At 41.3% G+C, this 21,144-nt stretch overlaps 1 protein-coding gene across 5 annotated transcripts in view; it reads left to right on the top strand.

Annotated features, from left to right (window-relative positions):
- The window catches only part of NFKB1 (nuclear factor kappa B subunit 1), a 122,536-nt gene that overhangs the window by 88,184 nt on the left and 13,208 nt on the right, over positions 1-21,144 (top strand). For all 5 annotated transcript variants that reach the window (XM_032632649.1, XM_032632648.1, XM_032632652.1 and 2 more), the window contains 7 exons: positions 139-230; positions 2,527-2,665; positions 8,635-8,778; positions 10,059-10,148; positions 11,834-12,019; positions 13,194-13,335; positions 16,933-17,047. In XM_032632649.1, the coding sequence (XP_032488540.1) occupies positions 139-230; positions 2,527-2,665; positions 8,635-8,778; positions 10,059-10,148; positions 11,834-12,019; positions 13,194-13,335; positions 16,933-17,047 (908 nt within the window). The remainder of the gene's footprint in view (positions 1-138; positions 231-2,526; positions 2,666-8,634; positions 8,779-10,058; positions 10,149-11,833; positions 12,020-13,193; positions 13,336-16,932; positions 17,048-21,144) is intronic.

Raw genomic sequence — 21,144 nt, 5'->3', positions numbered from 1 at the left:
TGTATTTTATATTAATTACTTTTGAAAAAGGTTAAGTACGTAGTATTTATAGGTAGAATCTTGAACCAGCTTATTTTTCATGTTTTTGAATATTATTATACTATGTGAAATTATACATCTGGACGTGACTGTTCGCAGATGATATCCAGATTCGATTTTACGAGGAGGAGGAAAATGGTGGAATCTGGGAAGGATTCGGAGATTTTTCCCCCACAGATGTTCATAGACAAGTAAGTGGATGATGATGGCGATGAAGATGATTCTACATTTTCTGCCTTATTGAAATTCACTAGTTTCCGTATGTAAAACAAGGAAAAATCATAAATATTTATTTAACTTTCATAAAAGAGCACTGTGACTGGCAGGTGTTCCAGAAAAGTTACCTACCATAGAATTATGGGCAAGGCTGTATTAGACCTTGCAAGGCATTTCATTTGGGTGTCTGATCACCTAGCCACAAGGCAGTGGCCCTTAGGTCCTTTAGTAGAAATGTTTTAAGTGTTGTATTCATCTGTTCAGGCTTCCATAACAAAATATCATAGACTGGGTGGATGAAACAAAAGAAATTTGTAGCTCATGGTTCTGGAGACTAGAAGTCCCAGATCAAGGTCTGACAGTGTCAGTTCCTTGTGAGGGCTCTCTTCCTGGCTTGCAGACAGGCACCTACCTTCTTGTTGTGTCCTAACAGGGCAGAGAGAGAGTAAGCTCTCTGCTCTTCTTTAAAAAACAGTAATCCTAACCAATCAGGGCCTTGCCCTTATGACCTCATTTAACCTTAATTCTTCCTGTAAAAGCTCTGTCTCCAAATACAGCCACACTGTTAGGGCTTCAACATACGAATTTTGGGGGAACACAGTTAGTCCATAACAATGTGCTACCAGTGTAATATGCGGAGACCTGTTAAAAGGGTATTCTAATGAAAAGTGTTGAAAGGAGGAGTCTTCTAGTTGAGGCTGATGTCATCATGATAAATCAAGATCTCCTGGTGACAATGGAGTATAGGACTAAGAGATGAAAATGCTGAATCCTCATCTTAATGATTACACTGAATGATTGAGGAATACAGTTTTCACAAAAAATTGGAAACAATCCAAATGTCTATCAGTAAGTGGCCAGTTAAATAAATTATGGTGTATCTATGTGATGGAATATTGTGCAGTTATTAAAAAGAATGAGTACTCTATGGACTAATATGGAAAAGTCTCAAAGATACAACATTAAAATTATTTAAAAGATAGATATAAAGCAAAGTGTATATAAAAAAGATTCTATGTTTATGTTTACATACACATAAAGAAACTCTGGAAGAATACAACAGAACAGGGAGGGACAGGAATGGCAAGGAGAATTTTCAGTGTGCACCATTGTATACCTTTTTATATTTACGAAGCTTGATCCATGTGAATATATTACATAGTCAAAAAATCCAGCAAAAACATCTTTGAGGTGGGGTGTTAAATGCTGACACTGCGTGGCTGCTCAAAGCAGTGGGCCCCTCAGCACCAGTGATTCGGCCCCAAGCATAGTTTAATGAAAAAAATAAGTTTTGTTACAAATGCATTAAAGCTATAAGCTGAGATCACATTTTGATAGCATAATACTTTTATTATTGCTCGGTTCTTATTTTATCATTTCTATCATGATTTTCTTTCAAATTTTTTGTCCAGGAGTCCATTTTTAAGTTTCCAAACATTTAAAAGATGTTTGGTTGATGATTTCAACATTATATTGTGGTCATAGAAGGTGGTCTTAGATATAAGTTCTTTGAAATTTTTTTGTCTTTCTCTGTGACTCTATGATCAGTTTTTTTAAAATGTTCCATGTGTACTTGAAAATAATTATATCCTTTTTTTTTGTTTGGTGGAAGGTTCTGTACATAACTGTTAGCTTGAACTTATTAATTTTGTGGATCAAGTAAAAAAAAAATCTAGCTAAGAACTGTGAAAATGCCTGACTATTCTGGCACTGCCAGATATCAATGAGGAGGCTGTCTTATGGGTGTTACCGAATGCCCTGTGTATGCCTAGAGCCTTGGCCATCCTCACCTCACAATACACTGACCCTGTCATGATGTCTCTCTTACAGGGTTTAGTTTTTTGTCTTCATTGGCTGGCAGGCAGGCTGGTAGTAGTACCACCTTCCTCACTCTCTCTTTCCATGACTAGCCTTTCTGATATTGCTGTAAATAACCTTGGAGGATTTTAAGGCTAATTTGGAAACGGAGAAGATGTATGCAACATATTTTATTCACGTGATTATTTATACTGAAAGACATTTGAAATTTTAGACGAGTGAACTAATGAAGTTTTGCAATACATTGGCATAATCTTATATTTCAGTTTCACATTGGCAATTTAGTAAAAATGTATGGGTATAGAATTCTAAGGTTGTAAGTTTCTCTAAGGTGTTGTATACTTTTTAGTACCTTGTGTCTAAACGTTGGGCATAAAGAATGTGTTTAATGAGTAGCGTTGCTGGAAAAGAAATGTAGTCCTACTCCAACATTTGGATCTTTGTATCCTGCAGTTTGCCATCGTCTTCAAAACTCCAAAGTATAAAGATGTCAACATTACAAAACCAGCCTCTGTGTTCGTCCAGCTTCGGAGGAAATCTGATTTGGAAACCAGTGAACCAAAACCTTTTCTCTACTATCCTGAAATTAAAGGTAACTTGGTTGTTTAAACACTTGTGCTTGTTGCAACGAGAGGATGGTCTGATTAGAAAAGATCAGGTAGTCTCCTCCTTTGAACAGCTTCCTAGTAACTGGTTTCTGGGTCCATGGTGCTTCTTTTTAGAGAAGAAAGAAGTAATATATGATTTGGGGGTCATAGAATTAAGTCTAGCCTTTTAAAATAATGTTATTTCCATTGAGTTTTATATGAGATTTAGACATTTGAAAATTTCTCTTTGAATTTGAGAATCTATCATTTATTGACTACCTCAGGGTTCAGGTAGTTGAGATGAAAAGATAAGGCTTGTTGTGTAGGAGAATCAGCCACTCTGTCAACTGGCCTCAGGCACCGTGCACTGCGGAGCTATGAAAATGAATAAGGCAGCATTCTCTTCCTCACAAAGGACACGCCGAGAAGGGGGGATCGCAAGTCTCCTTCAGTTGTTACAGTGCGAATTATTACTCTGGTAAGTTCCAGAAGTGAGGCGTCCACAATAACGTAGAAGAATGCAAGGAGAACGAACCTTGGATTCTGAAGAAGCCACCAAGAAGGAGGCTTCTTCAGGGTCCTGAAAATTGGCGATGTATTTCAGTAGTTGAGTGTGCAACAGAGAAGGAAAGGCTTTCCTAGACTTAGGAAACGTGAGGAGCTAAAACAGCTAGTGTTTATTCAGGGAAGAGTGAGCATTTTGAGCACTGAGATGCACTCCTGGAGGCCACAGCAGGTGAGGAAGGCCGGGGCCAGGCTCTGTGGGGCTGTGATTGGCACCTAAAGAGTTTTGCATTGACTCTGGAAAGGGGAATGACCAGGCCAGTTTGGATTTGGAATGATGCCTCTGATCCTCTCTGTAGACACTGTGGAGACTATCTGGGTGGCAGACAGTGATGAGTCAGAGGAGGAATGCAAGAATCCAAGTGAGAAATGGTGAAGTTAGTGAAGGTCTTAATGCAGTGGAGTGAAAGGAGAAGGTGGATTCAGGAGGCAGTGCAGGGATGGTGTCAAGAGGACCCAGGTGCTGGTTGGGGTAGGGGGTGAAAAGAGAAAATCAGGAGTCCTAGACGTTTCTAGGAATCCCAGCCTGGGAAGGCTGTGATGTGGTTGAACTGATGAAGAGTCAAAGGAGCAAAAGTAGATCTGGGTGGGCAAAGACAGAGTTCAGTTTAAAGCATGTTGCATTTTAGGTTCCTGTGGCAGATTCCTAACAGGCCATTCAAAAGGCAGGACTGGAACTCAAGAGAGGGCAGGGTGGGAAATTCACACTGAGACTCCTCTCGGAATGAGGGTAACAGGCCTCAAAGGTTATTTGTTAACCTGGAGTCCACTCACCCCTATGGGGCTCCATGGCTAGAAGTGTACTTTAAAACAATTAGTTTTTTTTGTAATCCTATTTTGAATTTTACATACTAAAACCTGTGATTCTAAGAAGAGATCCGTAGACTTCACTAGACTGCAAAAGAGGCCGTGGCACAAACATAATTAGAAACCCCTGGACTAGAGGGAAGTGAGACTGGGGAGGGACAGGGCGCCCAGGTCCTGGCTGAGGCTGGAACCCACAAAGGTGCCGCAGCAACGATCCACACGGCTGCTAATCCTGTGATAGCAACATGTGATGGGGGATCTTTGAGGAGGGCTTTCTTTTCCTAGAATTCATGTTGTGGCAGCAGCATTTAGAAAATGGTTCTGTGATTTCTTGTTTCTTCTCTGAGCTTGTAGCCCCTCCACTGATGGGTCAGATGTATAGTGCATTCCGTTACTGGTGCTTTGAAAACACTGTCAGCACAGGATCCTTTTTTTTCTCTCCACGTGACATTTCGTGCGAAATCCCAGTATATAAACCGGAGAGGCTTGAAGTGGAGGTGGCAAGTCCGCCCACTTGGCTAGTCCAGGAAGGAAGCTTACCTCTCCTCACTTCCCTCCCTGCCCAGGAACTGCCTGAGGGCTTCCGAACGGGCCGTCGGCGTGAAGTTTGAAAATCACTGCTTTGGATTAAGCATCCTTCGTTAAAAGTAGACCCAGAAGAGAAACACAAAATTGTTTTGCACTTTCTGAGGGAAAAAAAAAAAAAAAGATTTCTTCTCCTAAAATGCATGTTCAAAATAATGTCAATTTTTCTAACACAGAGAATCAGATAAAAAAAAAGGAAACCCAGATTACCTACACATGTGTAAGCCTAGAAATACTCAAAGCTGAGCTTGGTTTCTAGGCTGCCTGTGTCCCTTTCCCAGTGGTATCGGTGCCTGAAAAGAGTCTGATACAGCAGGGACACATTCAGACTATTACTTTCTTTGCTACCCTCTTATGGTAGGAGCTATCCAGGGCTGGAGTTAGAGAATGGGGTCTCCTGAAAGTTCAAAATCTCACCTTTATGCGTGAGGCACTTACCTTCCATGTTATCATTGACTAAAAGCTCCATCTATAAGAACAATGTAGAAAACCATCTGGAAAAATAAGAGTTTGTAGTTGAGCTCCACAGAAGGAATGGCCAACATGTATTGTGGTTGAGTTGTTGTGAGATTAGAACAATTTTATTGAAGATAACAAATTACCTTAGTCTAGAGAACCTTCTGGATTATAAAATCCCAAGTTGAAATAATCACCAGGACAAATGATCGCACCAGGCACGTGTGACTGGCCAGAAAAGTAGCAGGTCATTTAGCATCCGAGTCGCTATGTGAAGATCAATCTAAACCATACAACCCGAGGAATCATTATGCTCCTTTCTCAGAAGTCCTTGAATATACCTTCCACTGCCCCCAGCCCCTGCAGTCACTCCTGAACTCATTGCTTCATTTTATATTCTTCACTTATTTTTATCAACATGTAAAATTATCTTACCTATTAATTTATGTGTCTATTGTCTTCTCCTACCTGTGTTCTTTAGGTCACCTATTTGGTCTTTCATATTTATTGCTACATCTCGGACAACGTAGGTCACGTAGTAGATGCTTGTTAAATATCTGAGAGCTAAGTTATTGTTTGACCAACCAAGTTGCCATCCTCACCCGAAAGACTAGTAACTTGTTGGGGGCCACCAATTAAGACATTAGACAAAGCAATATAGATCATATTCCTTTTGTTGTACAGAATCATGCAGCCCCGAACTCTGCATCCTTTATGGTCATTGACGTTGTGTCTCATAAAAACGTCATGGAGATGGTTGGGTCCAGGAAGACAATCAAAATAATCAGGAGAGGGATGGTTGGCAAGGGAAGAAGAGGGTTGAGGAACTGTTATACAAAAGCAAAGAAAGACCATAATGACTTTTCAGTCTGAAAAGATGGAGATTAGGGAGAAACAGAATCATAATCTGTAGATTATGAAAGGTATGCTCAGGATAAATGCTGGCGTGTTTACTGGCAAACTACAACCCAGAAAGTGAGAATGAGATACTTTTAAGGCACATGCACGGCATAAGGTGGTAGAGGCTAAAAGTTTTATCGACATTTGTGAACTAAGCTGTTATCTTAAATCATCAATTATTAAAGGAAGCAAAGATATGTTGGAGTGTTTCCCCCGAAATGGTGACCTAATATAATGGAATGCTCATTAGACCTTGTATCTGTTCGTCACTGAGCCCTGACCTCATACAAGTCCCTCAACATCCTAGCTTCGGTTTCCTCTTCTGTAAAAGGAGAACTTGTAGTGAGTGGCCACTTAGGTCCCTTTTAGAATAGGTTGATGTTTCATAGTACATCCCATGCTCCACTGTCAAAAGCAGACCACAAGGGTAAGTAAACCCAGGGTGAAAATCCCCATGTTCAATTCCATGGAAATTCAGACTGTAGGTTCTTCTATTTAAAAAAAAAAAAAAGCTTGTCACATGCAATTTTCTATATCAGTTTCTTGTTATTAACATCTTAATGGCTGTAGGATAGTTAATATTTTTAAATTGAGTCTTAAAAATTCCCATTTTACAATGAAATATAACCAGTGAATGTCCCTGTTTTATAAGTCAAAAGGAGTACATAGCAAATACCAAATGATCTCTTTGCTAGAAAGCGTGTCAGTAGATAACATTTATTTCTAAAGGTGAATGTGTTGTCTGCCTTGCTCTTGTATTTCATATTTCTGATGAACTAATATCCCATGTGAGATCAACAGTTTATAGGATAAGTAATAATTGTGACTTAGTTATGATACAACTGATGGAGAAACTTTATCTGTCCAAAACCTTTGATAAGGAAATTGCTCAAGTTTCTCCACTTCGAGGTCACCCCTTTCTGGTGGAAGCATGTTTTCTTCAGAGTTGACCCATGCTGGCTTTTTTCTTCCTAGCGAGTCTGGACAGGATCCGTTTTTAAAAGATTATTTTTTAAGGTACTTTGCTACCCTACTTTCCCCTGCTTAACTTTCAACTGCACTTAGATGATCACGAGATAATCAGTACACAACAGCATTCTTTCTAGCCCTGAGATGACTGAAATGACGACAGAATTAGAAATAAGTGAAGATTTTTCTGAACATAAACAGTGACCAGAACTGATGTGAAGAATCAGAAGTAGGACAGTTGTCAAGTATTGGGCTGCTGATTGAAAAAAAGAATACCATATTGACTGTTGATTTAATTTAAACAAAAACCAAAAACTTCTTTCAGTGCTTTATTTCAGAAGAGAGAAGGGAGAAAAAATATATAGGGTGGGAAAATCAGAGAAGGGAAAGAAAGGGAAACAGAAAGAAGAAACAAGAAAGGAACAATAGACCACAAAGGCACTGGCAGAACTCACAGGGGCAGTGGAGCTGGAGAGAAGCAAAAGAAAAACAGAGCAACCACATGAGGAATGAGGGGGGAAAGTCTCAGTAGTATCTAGACTTGGCCAATCAAAAATCTCAGAGGGCATCACTGTATTTTAGTCAAGTAGTGGTCTTAGACTTGCATGAGTCTTAGACTCTCGAGTTACCAATGACTACAGATCCATCTTTTATTGTCTTTCTGGGATGCACGCATTTTTATTATTGTGGTGACCACCAAGGAACAGCCTCCAACACCTAATGTCTGCACTGTCTCTGCCTCTCACTTTGACTCTTTATTTTATCCTATGCACCAGTGACAGATGAATCTTTCTAAAATACCACCATATGCATGGCATTCCCCAGTTCAAAAACGTTCCATGGCTCTCCTGCCTGTAAATTAAATCCCTTAGGTTCATAATCCAGGTGCTTGGCAATGTGGTCCCAATCAGCCCCATTTCTCAAGAATTCCTCATACTAAACTTTCACTTCAGCTAAGCTGATCCACTGCTGTTCTCATAAGCACGCAGTGCACATTGGTTCCTTCGTTACTTTCCCTCTACATCCCCTTCCCAGAACATCCTCCCTTTGCCCTCTCCTGATACACAGTTGATTCTGGGAAGCCTTTTCCTGAATTTTCCAGCCCACAGAGACTCCCTAGAAGTCCTTCCTTGAACTCCTGGAACCCTAGTTGGCACCATGGATTTAACAGATGTAGCATTTTAGTGCTTTGTCTCTAAGTCTTTCCCCTACAACCTTAAAATTATATTGGAGGGTTCTTGACAGCAAAGACATGATGTCATACTTCTCTTTATCCTCAGCACTTAGGTCATTGTAGACGCATAATAAATGTTAGCTGATTAGTAACAGTTGCTTTGTATGACCAAGTGAAAATGCTCAGTAATGTTGTTCTCATTCAGTATTTTCAGTCTCTTCATCTTTGATGGGCAGTCTAGTCTCTCACTAACTTGAATGACACGGGGGACTTAAGAAACAATGGCAGAGAGAATTTGGGTGTGTACTGTTCTGTGGTCCCTCTGAGGCTGGTTCTTGGTCTTTGTGCTTATTGGAATAAATATAATGCTTCTTGACATTTGGCATCTCTTCCTCCTTGGGTGCTTTCTATTTCCCTTTAAGATGTTTAAAAATACCATCAGAATCAGTATTCTTTCTGTGGCTAGTAGTGGAGCTGAATCAATCTTTTCTCCTCTGGTTTCTCTTCCTTTAAATACAGATAAAGAGGAAGTGCAGAGGAAACGGCAGAAGCTCATGCCCAATTTCTCAGATAGTTTCGGTGGCGGCAGTGGGGCGGGAGCTGGAGGTGGAGGCATGTTCGGCAGCAGCGGTGGAGGCGGTGGTGCTGGTAGTACCGGCCCAGGTACGAACCAAGCCTGTTCTTTCACATCTGAAAGGGCAGATTTTCTTCTCCTAGATTTCCTTGTCTGTGGGTTGAGTGTTGTGACATTACTGAACATGATATATTACATTACTTAAAATTTCCCAGCAAACTTTTTTCCAAAGAAATGCATGTTCATCTTATAATATGTAGATAGATTAATACCAAAAACTGTAAGAAGGAAAAAAGTCACGAAGGCCAGTTACCCAAAGGATACCTCTTAACATTTTGGTATATTCCCCCCTCCTTTTTTTTTTTTTTTTTTTTTTGGTACAGTTGTCTTGGTATTCTTTGGAAACATTGGAAAGGTTTCATATTATATTTGCACTATGTTGTAGATACATAAAATCCTGCCATCAAAGATTAACTATTGTTTTTTGGCAGGTACATACATCATAATACATATTTATACATTTCTCCAAGCACAGCTGTGATCCTTATTTTGCATAGTTTTAATCCATTTACTCGTATGACCTATTTATTATCATGATTGTGTATAGAGTCATGTATGCTGCTTTTTCCTAACGGTTTAACATAAACATTTCCCGATGGTAATAGAAATTTTACATAAGCATCATTTTTAAGCATCATTTTAATGACTTGTAATAATTCATCAAATGAACAAACCGTAGTATAACTTACTTGAAGATTATTTCCTGTTTCTTATCTAAAATGTTTGCACTGAACTCCTCTATCCACATTGCTTTTCTTTTATTCCAGATAATTTTTGTAAATTAGATTCTCTGAAGTGAAATTACTATGTCAGAGAGTATGACAACTAACACTCACTGCTTCCCAGAGTTTTACCAGCTTGTGCTTCCAGCAGAAACGCATGAGAGTAACCAGTGGGGGCATGTTTCTCTTGAGGAACCAGTATATGTTTCTGTATTTTGTTTTGTTCAGTTTTTCCCTCCAGGGGTTACTTTACTGTCTTCTGTGTCAGCAAGTCTGAGTCTGGGTGGCAGCCACTCACCATTACCCTCTCCCCTCCATGCAGGAGTGGGAGACTTTCTCCAGCATGAGCTCCTCCACGCTGCCCAGAGCCTGGGCTCTGCCTGGGTTGCCAAAAATGTAACCTGGCCAGAGTCGAATTCTGATCGTCCCAGGACCCCTGGTGATGTGCCTTATCACTAAGTCTCAACAGAAGGACCGTGTCGGGCCCACCAAAGCCTGTTCTCACCAGAGAGAGGGACACTAACGTTTGCTGAGTTCCTTTTCATTTAAAAAATCATCACGAGGTTTCATTTGTTTCGCCATTTCAGGGTATGGCTTCCCACACTATGGATTTCCTACATATGGTGGAATTACCTTCCACCCTGGAACCACTAAATCTAATGCTGGGATGAAGCATGGTAAGTAACACTTTTCTTTTTTTTTAGTACTGAGAAAAGAACGAAAAAAATTATTTAAAAATTAATTAAAGCCAAAAAGTTTGTTTTTTTAATCATTACTCACCACATTATCTTGAAAAAAAATTGATGAATGCCGGTAAATTAAGAAGATACTTCTTTTCCAAAAAATTCTTATTTCCTGTGGAGAGTATAGATTCTATTCCTGATACTATATTTAAATTTATACATTTACTTTGTACGTGGCATGAACAGGGGAAAGAAAAGAACATTAAATAGGGATATAGAGAGAGTTGACTATTCAAACATAAAAAAGTCACCAAACTTAGCTGTTTTCTCTCTTTTTTCTTAAATACTACACTTTTGAAGACACTTAGAGGTTTAGAGGGATGGTCTTTTCTCATCAAATGTATCCCCCTGGGGGCTTCCCTGGTGGCACAGTGGTTAAGAATCACCTGCCAATGCAGGGGACACGGGTTCAAGCCCTGGCCTGGGAAGATCCCACAGGCCGCAGAGCAGCTAAGCCCGTGAGCCACAACTACTGAGCCCACGTGCCACGACTGCTGAAGCCCACATGCCTAGAGCCCATGCTCCGCAACAAGAGAAGCCACCACAATGAGAAGCCCACGCACCACAATGAGTAGCCCCTGCTCGCCACAACTAGAGAAAGCCCGCGCACAACAACGAAGACCCAGTGCAGCCAAAAATAAATAAATAAAAATAAATTTACAACAAAAAAAAATGTATCCCCTAATTAGCAGTTGTCACATGATGTGTTCATACTTCTATTACATGTCCATTTTAGTGTACTCATTGAAGAAATAATACAACAAGGTCTTCTCATGTATTTCAACACCTGTTTTACGTCAGGTGCTTTTACATGTTTTAACTGTAATCTTTATGATTCCTCTGTAAGGAAAATATTAGTATCTTCATTTTACAGACAGAGCACACCAAGGTTCAGAAGTGATCATTCACTCACTGAAGGTACATATCTGTTAGTGGCAGAACCAGGATTTGAACCAGGTCTGCCTGTAAAATCTCGGTGTTCTCATAGTAGCTGTCAGGTAGCATAGTAGGACCTGAAAGATTGTGATCAGAAACAGTGCACTGGATAGCTCCCACACCAAAGAATGTGAATTGAGATCACATCTTCACAACCTGCTTGAGCATTAGGGAAAAAAATAGCTGCTCTGTTTTCAAGAACTTTAAAAATTCCACTTCCTTGCAATTCCTAGAAGAGCTTTATTTCATTTTTCTCCTTTACAGATAAACAGAATGAGGTGTACATTTTTAGAAATGTAAAAAAAAAAAATTTTAAGGTCTTAAATAAGTTTTCATCACAAGAAAAAAGAACTTGTAACTATATATGCTGATGGATGTTAACTGGACTTACTGTGGTGATCATTTTGCAGTTTGTACAAGGACTGAGTCATTATATTGTACACCTGAAATTATTACAATGTTATACCTCAATTTAAAAAAAGTTTTTTGAAAGTGACTTTAGAATAGCTCCAAAACGTTTTACTTATGACCATTTTAAAAGGAATTTTAAATTGTTGTTTTTCTTTTCCCTTTGCAGTAACCCTGCCTTCTACCTTTATCTGACCTTTGCTGAAACAGTGAATTATAACTTAATTAATAGATTTCACTGAGGAAGAAAAGCTGAATTTTTGCTTTTATCTTAGGAACCATAGACACCCCATCTAAAAATGACCCTGAAGGTTATGACAAGAGTGATGACAGAGAGGCCATAAATCTCTCCGGGCAGGCAGCAGAGACCACCAAGCAAGATAAAGAGTCCTGCAGGCGGGGCACTGAGGCTGATCTGGCGTACTCAGTAGGAGTAAAGGAGGAGGAGCACAGCTCCCAGGGTGAGTGAGCACACAGAGGACTGCACTGTACTGCTTGGTGAGGGCGTGGGTCAGTTCTAGGTGGACAACCTATTTCCAGAAGACAGGTTTATTTTCTGTTGACCTCAAGGCGATGCATCAACATCTAGTTCAGCGTGCTCTTCAGAGCCCTGTGTGCCTTTTGAAAAGCATGTGCCAGGTTATTTTATTCACACTGGGATTTCCACTGTCCCAGTGTTACCTTTGAATATAAAGTACATAAATTTACATATGCTTCTCCAGTCGTCGTCATGCAGTTTTAGGGTATCACGAGAGAGAACCTAAATCATTTCCACCACAGATAAGGGAGAGCAGTTTGCATAACTTTGACAGTCTCCCTTCTCTCGACTGTCATACTGAAGTGGAATTTCGCCTGAAAATAAGGACTTTTCCCTTTATCCTGATGCCTTCTTTGACGAATTAGGATTAGGAGGGACAGTGCATATTTGGAACCAGAACCTATTAGAGTATGTGTCATGGGTCTAGGTCATCCTAGATTATGCCTGGAAGACTTTTTCTGTAAGAGAAAGATAATAAATATGTAGAGTTGTGGGCTACATATGGTTTCTATTGCATATTCTTTTTTTAACACCCCTTCAAAAATGTACAAACCATGCTTAGCTAGGGGGCCGTATAAAAACAGGCCACACACAGGATTTGACCTGCAAGCCACAGTTTTCCTCCCATTGACCTTCAGGAGGCAAAGTTTACAAAAACACCAGTGGCTCTCGGAGAGTCTGTATCTCTGCGGCAGAGACTGATTTTTGACACTTTTTGCCTAACGAGAGTCGTTCAAGACTCCCATGAAGGATTATTTCACCAAGAGCTTATTTACAATTGTGGCAAAACCCAGTTAACATTATTTGGAGATTGATTGTTCCCCTTAAGATAACAGAAACTTCTGAATTTCTTTTCCCCGAACAAACTGTAGACAGATTTATTTGAGGTCAGCCTCTATATTTGTCAGTGAGCCAATGTCCAGCTGTGCTTTTTCTAGTGAACACAACCCAAAAGCCCCAAAAGGAGCATTTTCCACTAAGTCGATGTGTCTCAGGGTATCAGAACACTGATGCCGACAGTCTTGGCCTCAAGCATGGCATTCCTGTAGAGCAGGTATAGTGAAACTCAACTGTGATTGTGATCCACTGCCTTGCAGATAACCTCTTTCTGGAGAAGGCTGTGCAGCTTGCCAAGCAGCATGCCAATGCCCTTTTTGACTACGCAGTGACAGGAGATGTGAAGATGCTGCTGGCTGTCCAGCGCCATCTCACTGCAGTGCAGGACGAGAATGGGGACAGGTAAGTCAGGACTTTTGCAAACAAGGGTTGTTTTAAAGGGGCGAAGAGAGAAAAGTATTGTATGCATGCTGGCTAGAAATGAGAATTGATCAAAGTTATTGGGTCCTGCAACTGAAACACCCTCTCAAGGAAAATAATGTGTCAGTAAGGTTGAGTGGCACAATCTCCTTCTCCTGTCCTGTGGCTCTCACCACTTGGGCTCTAAAATAGCCAGGATACTCATCTAAGAGTACAGCACTCTGGGCGAGAAAACTAAGATGGGTGTGGGGAATGGTACTTTTTTTTTTTTTTTTTAACATCTTTATTGGAGTATAATTGCTTTACAATGGTGTGTTAGTTTCTGCTGTATAACAAAGTGAAACAACTATACATATACATATATCCCCATATCCCCTCCCTCTTGCGTCTCCCTCCCTCCCACCCTCCCTATCCCACCCCTCTAGGTGGTCACACAGCACCGAGCTGACCTCCCTGTGCTATGCGGCTGCTTCCCACTAGCTATCTATTTTACATTTGGTAGTGTATATAGGGAATGGTACTCTTTGAAAAGCCCTGCTTGACTTGTTGGAATACGATTTAGAATCATATTTAATAAACAAGCACTTGTTTATTGGAATAGGAATATTTGCTTTATTTATTCGAATAATATAATAAAATTTGGTCTTACCAAATCCCTAAAGCGCTTGTTATCCCCGCTGCATATTTGTCATAATAATATTCTCAAGGAAAAGCCCAGTAGAGACAGCACAACAGCAGCAACAAAATCGTTAGGAGGCCGTTGTCATGCTCTCCCAGTTACTGGTTCCTCTACTACTGCCTCTGTTGACGGTCACCAGGCTGTGATGGAATCAGTCTTGTGACTGCCCTAACCCGCGTTGTGTGGGAGTCTAACATTCCAAGCACCGTGCTTCCCATTCCTGGTGTTACTGAGCTTGTATTTGCAAAGACACCTGGCTTCTTTCTAAAACGGTTCTCCTAGTCCTTTCATTGAGACTTCTAAAATGATCTCAAAAGCCTATAAAAATAACGAGTGACAGCAGCCCTCAAATCCAAGTCAAGTGCTTTATCTAAAACCTTCCCAAAATAGGGTCAGCAATGAGAAATCCTTCTCTGTGGAAGAGCTCTTGGGCGCTGTGTTTTAAACCTCAGTTTAAACACTGAACCAAGTGCTTTAGGAAAGTGCCAGCCTCAGGGTTTCAGACAGAGACCTTTGTTCTCATTCCTTGCAGCTTAACCAAGGATGTGGTGTAACCACTGGCCTTGTTAATACAGTATGAGAGGAACCGGTACAGCCTTCTTTGTGTAAAGTCATGAACAGCAGAATGTTTTTTACAGGGTTAAATAATCCATTTAGCATTCAGTAGCATATAACCACAAGAGAAAGCAGTTAACCAAGACAGGACAGTAGCATTTCAGGTGACTTTTCTAGGGACCTGCTGATGAGCCTAAGAAAGACGAGCATAGGTAAGTTAGAAAGGGACTGCTGGTGTTCGAAGGGAGGATTGTGGAAAGGGACACAGGCACATGCATTCAGGTGAGGGCACTGAGGGGAAGGTATAGATGTGTGTAAGGACCTGGATGCATGTGAAGAGGTTGGGGAGGTGGCTTTCCCTGCCCAAGCAGGAGATGAACCCTTAGAGTCCCCGCCCTGGACCCCAAACATACTCACGCAAGCAGGCCTACGGGGCTTGTCACAGCTGGAGGCCAAAGGGGTGAGACCTGGGGAGACCAAAGAGGAGTCCTCATAAGAATATAGACAAGGGATAGCTTTTGGCCTTCACAGCTCAGTCCCTTGTTTTCACTGAGTTTATCATACTCAGCTAATAATCTGAATCCTGTGGCCGTTAGTCATCACAGAAAATACAATGAAGAAAAAAAATAATAAAAGCTTCTGGTACTGGGGAAATTCCCATGAGGGTGTGAAAATCTATGGGGGAGGGGGAATGTACTTCTGCTACAAAATGCTGAGCTGCACATGGAAATTTTTAGGCAGTTTTTGAAGTACGACCTTTTTCTTGGTATATGTGCATCATGTCTGCGTCAGACTTTGGGCCCTTTTCAGCAGTCTTCTTCCAGCCCTACGGTTCAAAAGACAGTACTGAAACCCTGAAATCATTCATTTAAAAAATCTCTCAAATAACGAAGTCACAGTTTAGTTTTTCAGGCTCTCCTGAGTCAACGTTAATCCCAAGTAATATACACTTGCTATTTCCAAGAAGGTGGCCTGAATAAAATGACACCTAATATCTTTAGAGAAAATCCAGCCTGTGCCTCAAATCCCGTATGTACTGCCTCCCTGGGATCCTCAGAGTGCTCGGCATCATAACCTGTCCATACTTTGGAGGGTTCATCCTCCTCCATGTGCGTCTGCAACTCTACAGAGCAGTGCCCATGAGCCCCTGAAGCAGGAGAGCTTAAGGGATTAAGAGATGGCTTTGGGGCAAGACAGTCCTGGACTTAATATACGACCCGGATTGAGTTCTGTTATACCCGTAAGTCTCACTTTCATCACCTGAAAAATAAGGATAATATCACCTACCTCATAAGATGGTTGGGATTAGTCAGATGATGGATGTCAAGTGCTCGGTGTGGTCTGGTATTAGAAGCTCTAAACAAATAGTAGCCACTTTTTATTGTGGAGTCGTTTCCAATTAATTTTAAGTTTTTTTAACAATTAAAAAAATTTGTTCCTAGGAGTGATGATTGGCACCTGCCAATATTTTCAGCCTCATTAGTGTTCGCCCTAAGTTTGTTCAGTCATCCTTATTTTAGTGCCTAAACTGTGCGCCAGGGCTATAAGGCTGACCCAGAGGGAACCAGCCTCTGAGAGGATCACAGGCCAGAGAGGAAGAGGTACAGAAAACTGCAGTCGCTCAACCAAGCAGTAAACTTGAGGGGAGACAGCTTGCTCTGCCTAGGAAGTTGAGGAAGTCTTCTCCAAGGATGTAAGGTTTGCACTGGCATATGAAGGATAAAGAGGTGCCGCTGAGGCAGAGAAGAGGAGCAAAACCATTCCAGGCAGAGGGACTAACTCGGTGGAGAGATACAGTTACATTGTTCCTTCAGAAGTTTGCGTCTAGAGTCTTCTCCCAATAGTTAAGAGCCTGACTCCATTCTCCCCTCTTGGGATCTAGGAAGATCTTAAAAAGCCACCACACTGTATTCGGGAGGAGGTGGCAGAGCTACGTGAGATATCTACACTCTTCTGAACAGATCCTAGCGCAGCCATTTTACACACGTCACCTGTGTGTCGGGGTAAGTCAGGGAAAAGTCAGAGGAGAAAGTGCAAGGCACAGAGGCAGAGCTGGGATTTGAACATAGGTTCTCTGTCTCGAAGCCCGGGTTCCTTTACACCTCAAGGGTCCAAACTGAATGCCCCCAGAGACCAGAGAGCAGGCAGGTACTGGAAATAAGTAGGCAGTAAAGCCTCCCCACCTTGGATACAAGATGTTTCATAGATTCGAGACACTTGGGGGCCAAAGAAAACTAGGTATGAGAGCCAGATACAGTCTGTGAGTCTAATCCTACCTTGGGAATCTTTTTTTTTTCTTTCCATGAACAGTCTAGTTGATTCTTGCCACTATATTTTTGTTCCAGTGTCTTACACTTAGCAATCATCCACCTTCATGCTCAGCTTGTGAGAGATCTGCTAGAAGTCACATCCGGCTTGATTGCTGAAGAAATTATCAACATGAGAAATGATCTCTACCAGGTAAGCAGAAATATCAAGGAGACAACTGTATAAAAATCCATCGTTTGTACATGCACGCGTGTGTTTCTTAACAGTAGCATATAACGTTAACAGTTAATAAAACAAAATGTCGGGCTTCCCTGGTGGCGCAGTGGTTGAGAGTCCGCCTGCCGATGCAGGGGACACGGGTTCGTGCCCCGGTCTGGGAAGATCCCACATGCCGCGGAGCGGCTGGGCCCGTGAGCCATGGCCGCTGAGCCTGCGCGTCCGGAGCCTGTCCTCCGCAACGGGAGAGGCCACAACAGTGAGAGGCCCGCGTAACGCATAAAAAAAAAAAAAAAAAAAAAAAAATGTCTCTGAAGGTAATATCTTAAAAGCCCGTTACATGGGAATGTTCTTTTATGAATTAGGATCCTTTGATCTGTGGGTGTAATAGCAATCACCCCACAATGCCTGCTGGGGGACTGCAAACTTTAAACTTCAGAAATCTGCCAAAGCAGTCGATCCAGCATAGAATAAATATGTCACATCTGTCAAGAAAAAATGCAATTGGAAAAAAGTTAAGTTTGAAAAGCTAGTGATTTACAAGAATTTTGAAGTCTGCTAAACATGTTGACAGCATCTAGATTAAATGCGTATCAAATGAAGGGTGCTGAATCAGAATACAGAAAGGTAAAAAGGTTGTTTGAGAAAGAAAAAGTGTCTTTCAGAAACAGAAAGCTCAAGGTGAAGAAAACAGGGGACACCAAAGGGATTTGCCCAAATCAGGTTTACATAGAAATTAGGTGGGTTCAAAAGCAGCTTGAGGACCTCTGTTACAGAGGTCTTCAAATATTTCAGATAGGGGAGTTGACTGGAGACTCAGTTAGGCTGCCTGTTGGGCACATGCAGATTTCAGGTGAGAAAAGGAGATTAAAACTGTTGGACAGAACCAAAGCCTGGATGCTGGGTGTAGGGAGCCGGCAGACCTGGGCCAACCTGTCTGGCTAAGGGACCGAACAAGCAGGACGTACGTGAGCAGGGTTCCGCTCTCCAGAGCTGCTCCCTCCTCCCTCCCGGGGCACTCTCTCTTCCTGCTGCCTTTCCCCGGCCCCGTCAGTCTTCTCTACAGCCTCCTGGTCTTGCTGCCTTCTCGGCTTTCCTGTTTTCTCCTTCCCTTCACACGAACCAGAGTGACTTCCCAAACTTCCTTGGCCTCTGTGGTATGCTCGGATGCCTGATTCAAGCACATCCCTTACTCTAAAAATACAGACGACCATCATGCATAATTATGTACACAGTAAAGGTTCTGTTCCAGTTCTCAGTTTTTTAAAGCAGGTGATGTGAATCATTTTTATTTCCTCAAAGCAGAAGTCCTGAAGTGTTTACATGTATCTCTCCATAGATTTTTATCTGTGGACAGGTGTTTCCCGATAAGGGAAAGTAATGGATGTAAGGCGTTAGGCTTCTTCTTTGGCTGTTATGCTTAAGATCAAAGGAAAAATGAAGTTGGGGATTCTTCGCTGACTCATAAAATAACTAGGATGAGGTCTAATTTTAGATATATATTTAAAGGATAGCTTCTTCAGATTTTCATACCATTTTGGGTGTTGCTGGTATTTGGAAAGTCATTTGGCCCTTAGAGCTTGCTTCTCGCAGGCTTTTGGACTGATTGTCCCTTTTCACCATCCCAAGTGTACAAATAAAACTAGAAATGGGATGTTGTCACTTCTCAGTCCTCCTTTCGAAGGCAGCTTAACTTCACTGCCTGGAGGTCAGATTGAAGGAATTGCTTGTTTTTCTGTTTATAAATAGGACCTGCAAAGGACACCGCACAACAGGATATTAGTAGTTGTGATGTATTATGTGCCAGACGCCTTACTGTATCGTTTGGGTACATATATTGAGACTCTCCAGTGTGCTGGAGACAAAAACTCTCAAACCACCACCTTTGACACTTGTGTGCCTTCTGATTTGGGGAGTCTCAGGAGAATGCAGGTCCGTTTTCCCCACCTTACATTGTTCTCACTGATGGGCAAGGATTCGGGATCCCCCTGGTTTGCCTTTTAGGTCTTAACACACACACCCAATGGCAACTTTTATTTGAGAACTAGAAACCCACTAAGATTTAGACTTCCATTTATCTGTTGTAAAGGTTTCCTCTTAGCTATTCGTGATGGGAAATTAGTTCCCTAAGCAATTTGGATTATTTGGCAATTGTCTTAAACATTCTCCCAGAATACCTTTCACTAATCTTAGTACATTTCTGTGGCCATCTGTCACGATCAAATCTCTCTGCCACCCACCCTCTAGAGAAAGACACACTCAAAATAATCCAAGTGCATAGGGTTAAGATTTTTCTGAAAATACTTCTGAAACCTGTTCCCTTTAAACCCTCTTTTCCTCTCCCATTTCCCTCCGCACAACATAAACAACAACTCCAGTGTGTGTGATATCAGCTGTTTTATTTGCATATGTTCCTGTAAAACATTAGTGGGGTTTTTACGCATGTATTGTTTAATGTTTCTAATTATTATAAATATGTGTTCATAGTTTTTAAAATAGTACATAAGGATATACATTAGAGAATCAAGGTTACCCTCCCTGGCAGCATATACGTCTCCCAGCCCCACTCCCAAATATAACTATTGTGTTTATAAGTATTTTCCCAGGTATTGGTTACATAAAAAAATATATAACTTTAAATAGATATTTTAGTATATCCTTACACAGAGTCCACATTATATTATACATAGTGCTCCCGATCTGCATAAACCTTTTTCTTAAATTTTAAATACAATTATAGATTCATAGGTGGTTACAAAAAAAAAAAAAAAGTGTACCAGGAGTCCCATGTACCCTTCACCCAGTTTCCCCAGTGGTAACTTCTTGCATAACTCTTGTCCAGTATCAAAGCCAGGAAACTGACCTTGATAGAATCCACAGATCTCATTTGGGTTTCATCAGTTTTACACGCACTCATTTGTGTGTGTCCATATAGTTCTTCATGCACGTATTTTTTAATTGCATAAGTGGCTTTGTGCTACATGTCACTATATTTCTGCCTTCACTGCTTATGCGATTTATCCACGCACCTGTGTGTACAGCTAGTTCCTTGTTTCTACTCCTGAAGAGGATCCCATAGTTTACATCTTCCACCTGTTATGTACCTGTTCCCCAACAGTGGACACTGAACCAGCTTCTCTCTTCCTACCTGCACAGACAGTACTTCAGTGAAGAGTCTCACCCATGTGCCCTTGTAGATTTGTGTCAGATACACAGACAGGAGTGAGATTGCTGGGGCATTTGTGTACTTGGCTCTGCAGAATGTCTGTATAAGTCCGTATGCCAGCAGGCATGGCATGAAAAGTTCCTGGATTCCTACGTTGTGTAATTGCTTAAGATATAATCCCGGGGTTTAAGATCTAAAGCCTAAAATGTCATAGAAAACCTTCATGGGATCATAGGAAAAAAAACTTAAAAAAATTTTTTTTACTCATGGTAAGAGATTTTGTATGATATGAAACTTATATTGAAACTACAGATAATTTTAAATCTCTGAATGGTATCATGTGATTTCAGATCTTTTTTCCAGTATCATTCTCTTTCCTTTTCCCATCTCCCCAAATAACATATCTGATTATAAACACAGCTTTTATTTACTTATTTATTTTTTGAGAGGAAGGCTCTTGGCTATAATGTCTAAAGTTCTGAGGACATGATTCATTTCAAGCCAGGATGTAGTTCTAAGGGATAAAAAAATAAGGGTGAGAGTGGAAATTTAGAAAAAAATCCATTTCTGTTATATTAAATAATCACTGTAGCAGCTTCCCTGGTGGTGCAGTGGTTAAGAATCCGCCTGCCAATGCAGGGGACACAGGTTCGATCTCTGGTCTGGGAAGATCCCACACGCCGCCGAGCAACTAAGCCCGTGCGCCACAACTACGAGCCCAAGCTCTAGAGCCCGCGAGCCACAACTACCAAGCCCGTGTGCCACAACTACTGGAGCCCGCGCACCTAGAGCCCATGCTCTGCAACAAGAGAAGCCACTGCCATGAGAAGCCCGCGCACCGCAACAAAGAGTAGACCCCACTCGCCGCAACTAAAGGAAGCCTGCACGCAGCAACAAAGCCCAACAC

The sequence above is a fragment of the Phocoena sinus genome, chromosome 5 (assembly GCF_008692025.1).
Source record: "Phocoena sinus isolate mPhoSin1 chromosome 5, mPhoSin1.pri, whole genome shotgun sequence".
Classification (NCBI taxonomy): domain Eukaryota; kingdom Metazoa; phylum Chordata; class Mammalia; order Artiodactyla; family Phocoenidae; genus Phocoena; species Phocoena sinus.
The sequence above is the reverse complement of the archived record's forward strand: the minus strand, read 5'-3'. Positions and strand labels throughout refer to the sequence as shown.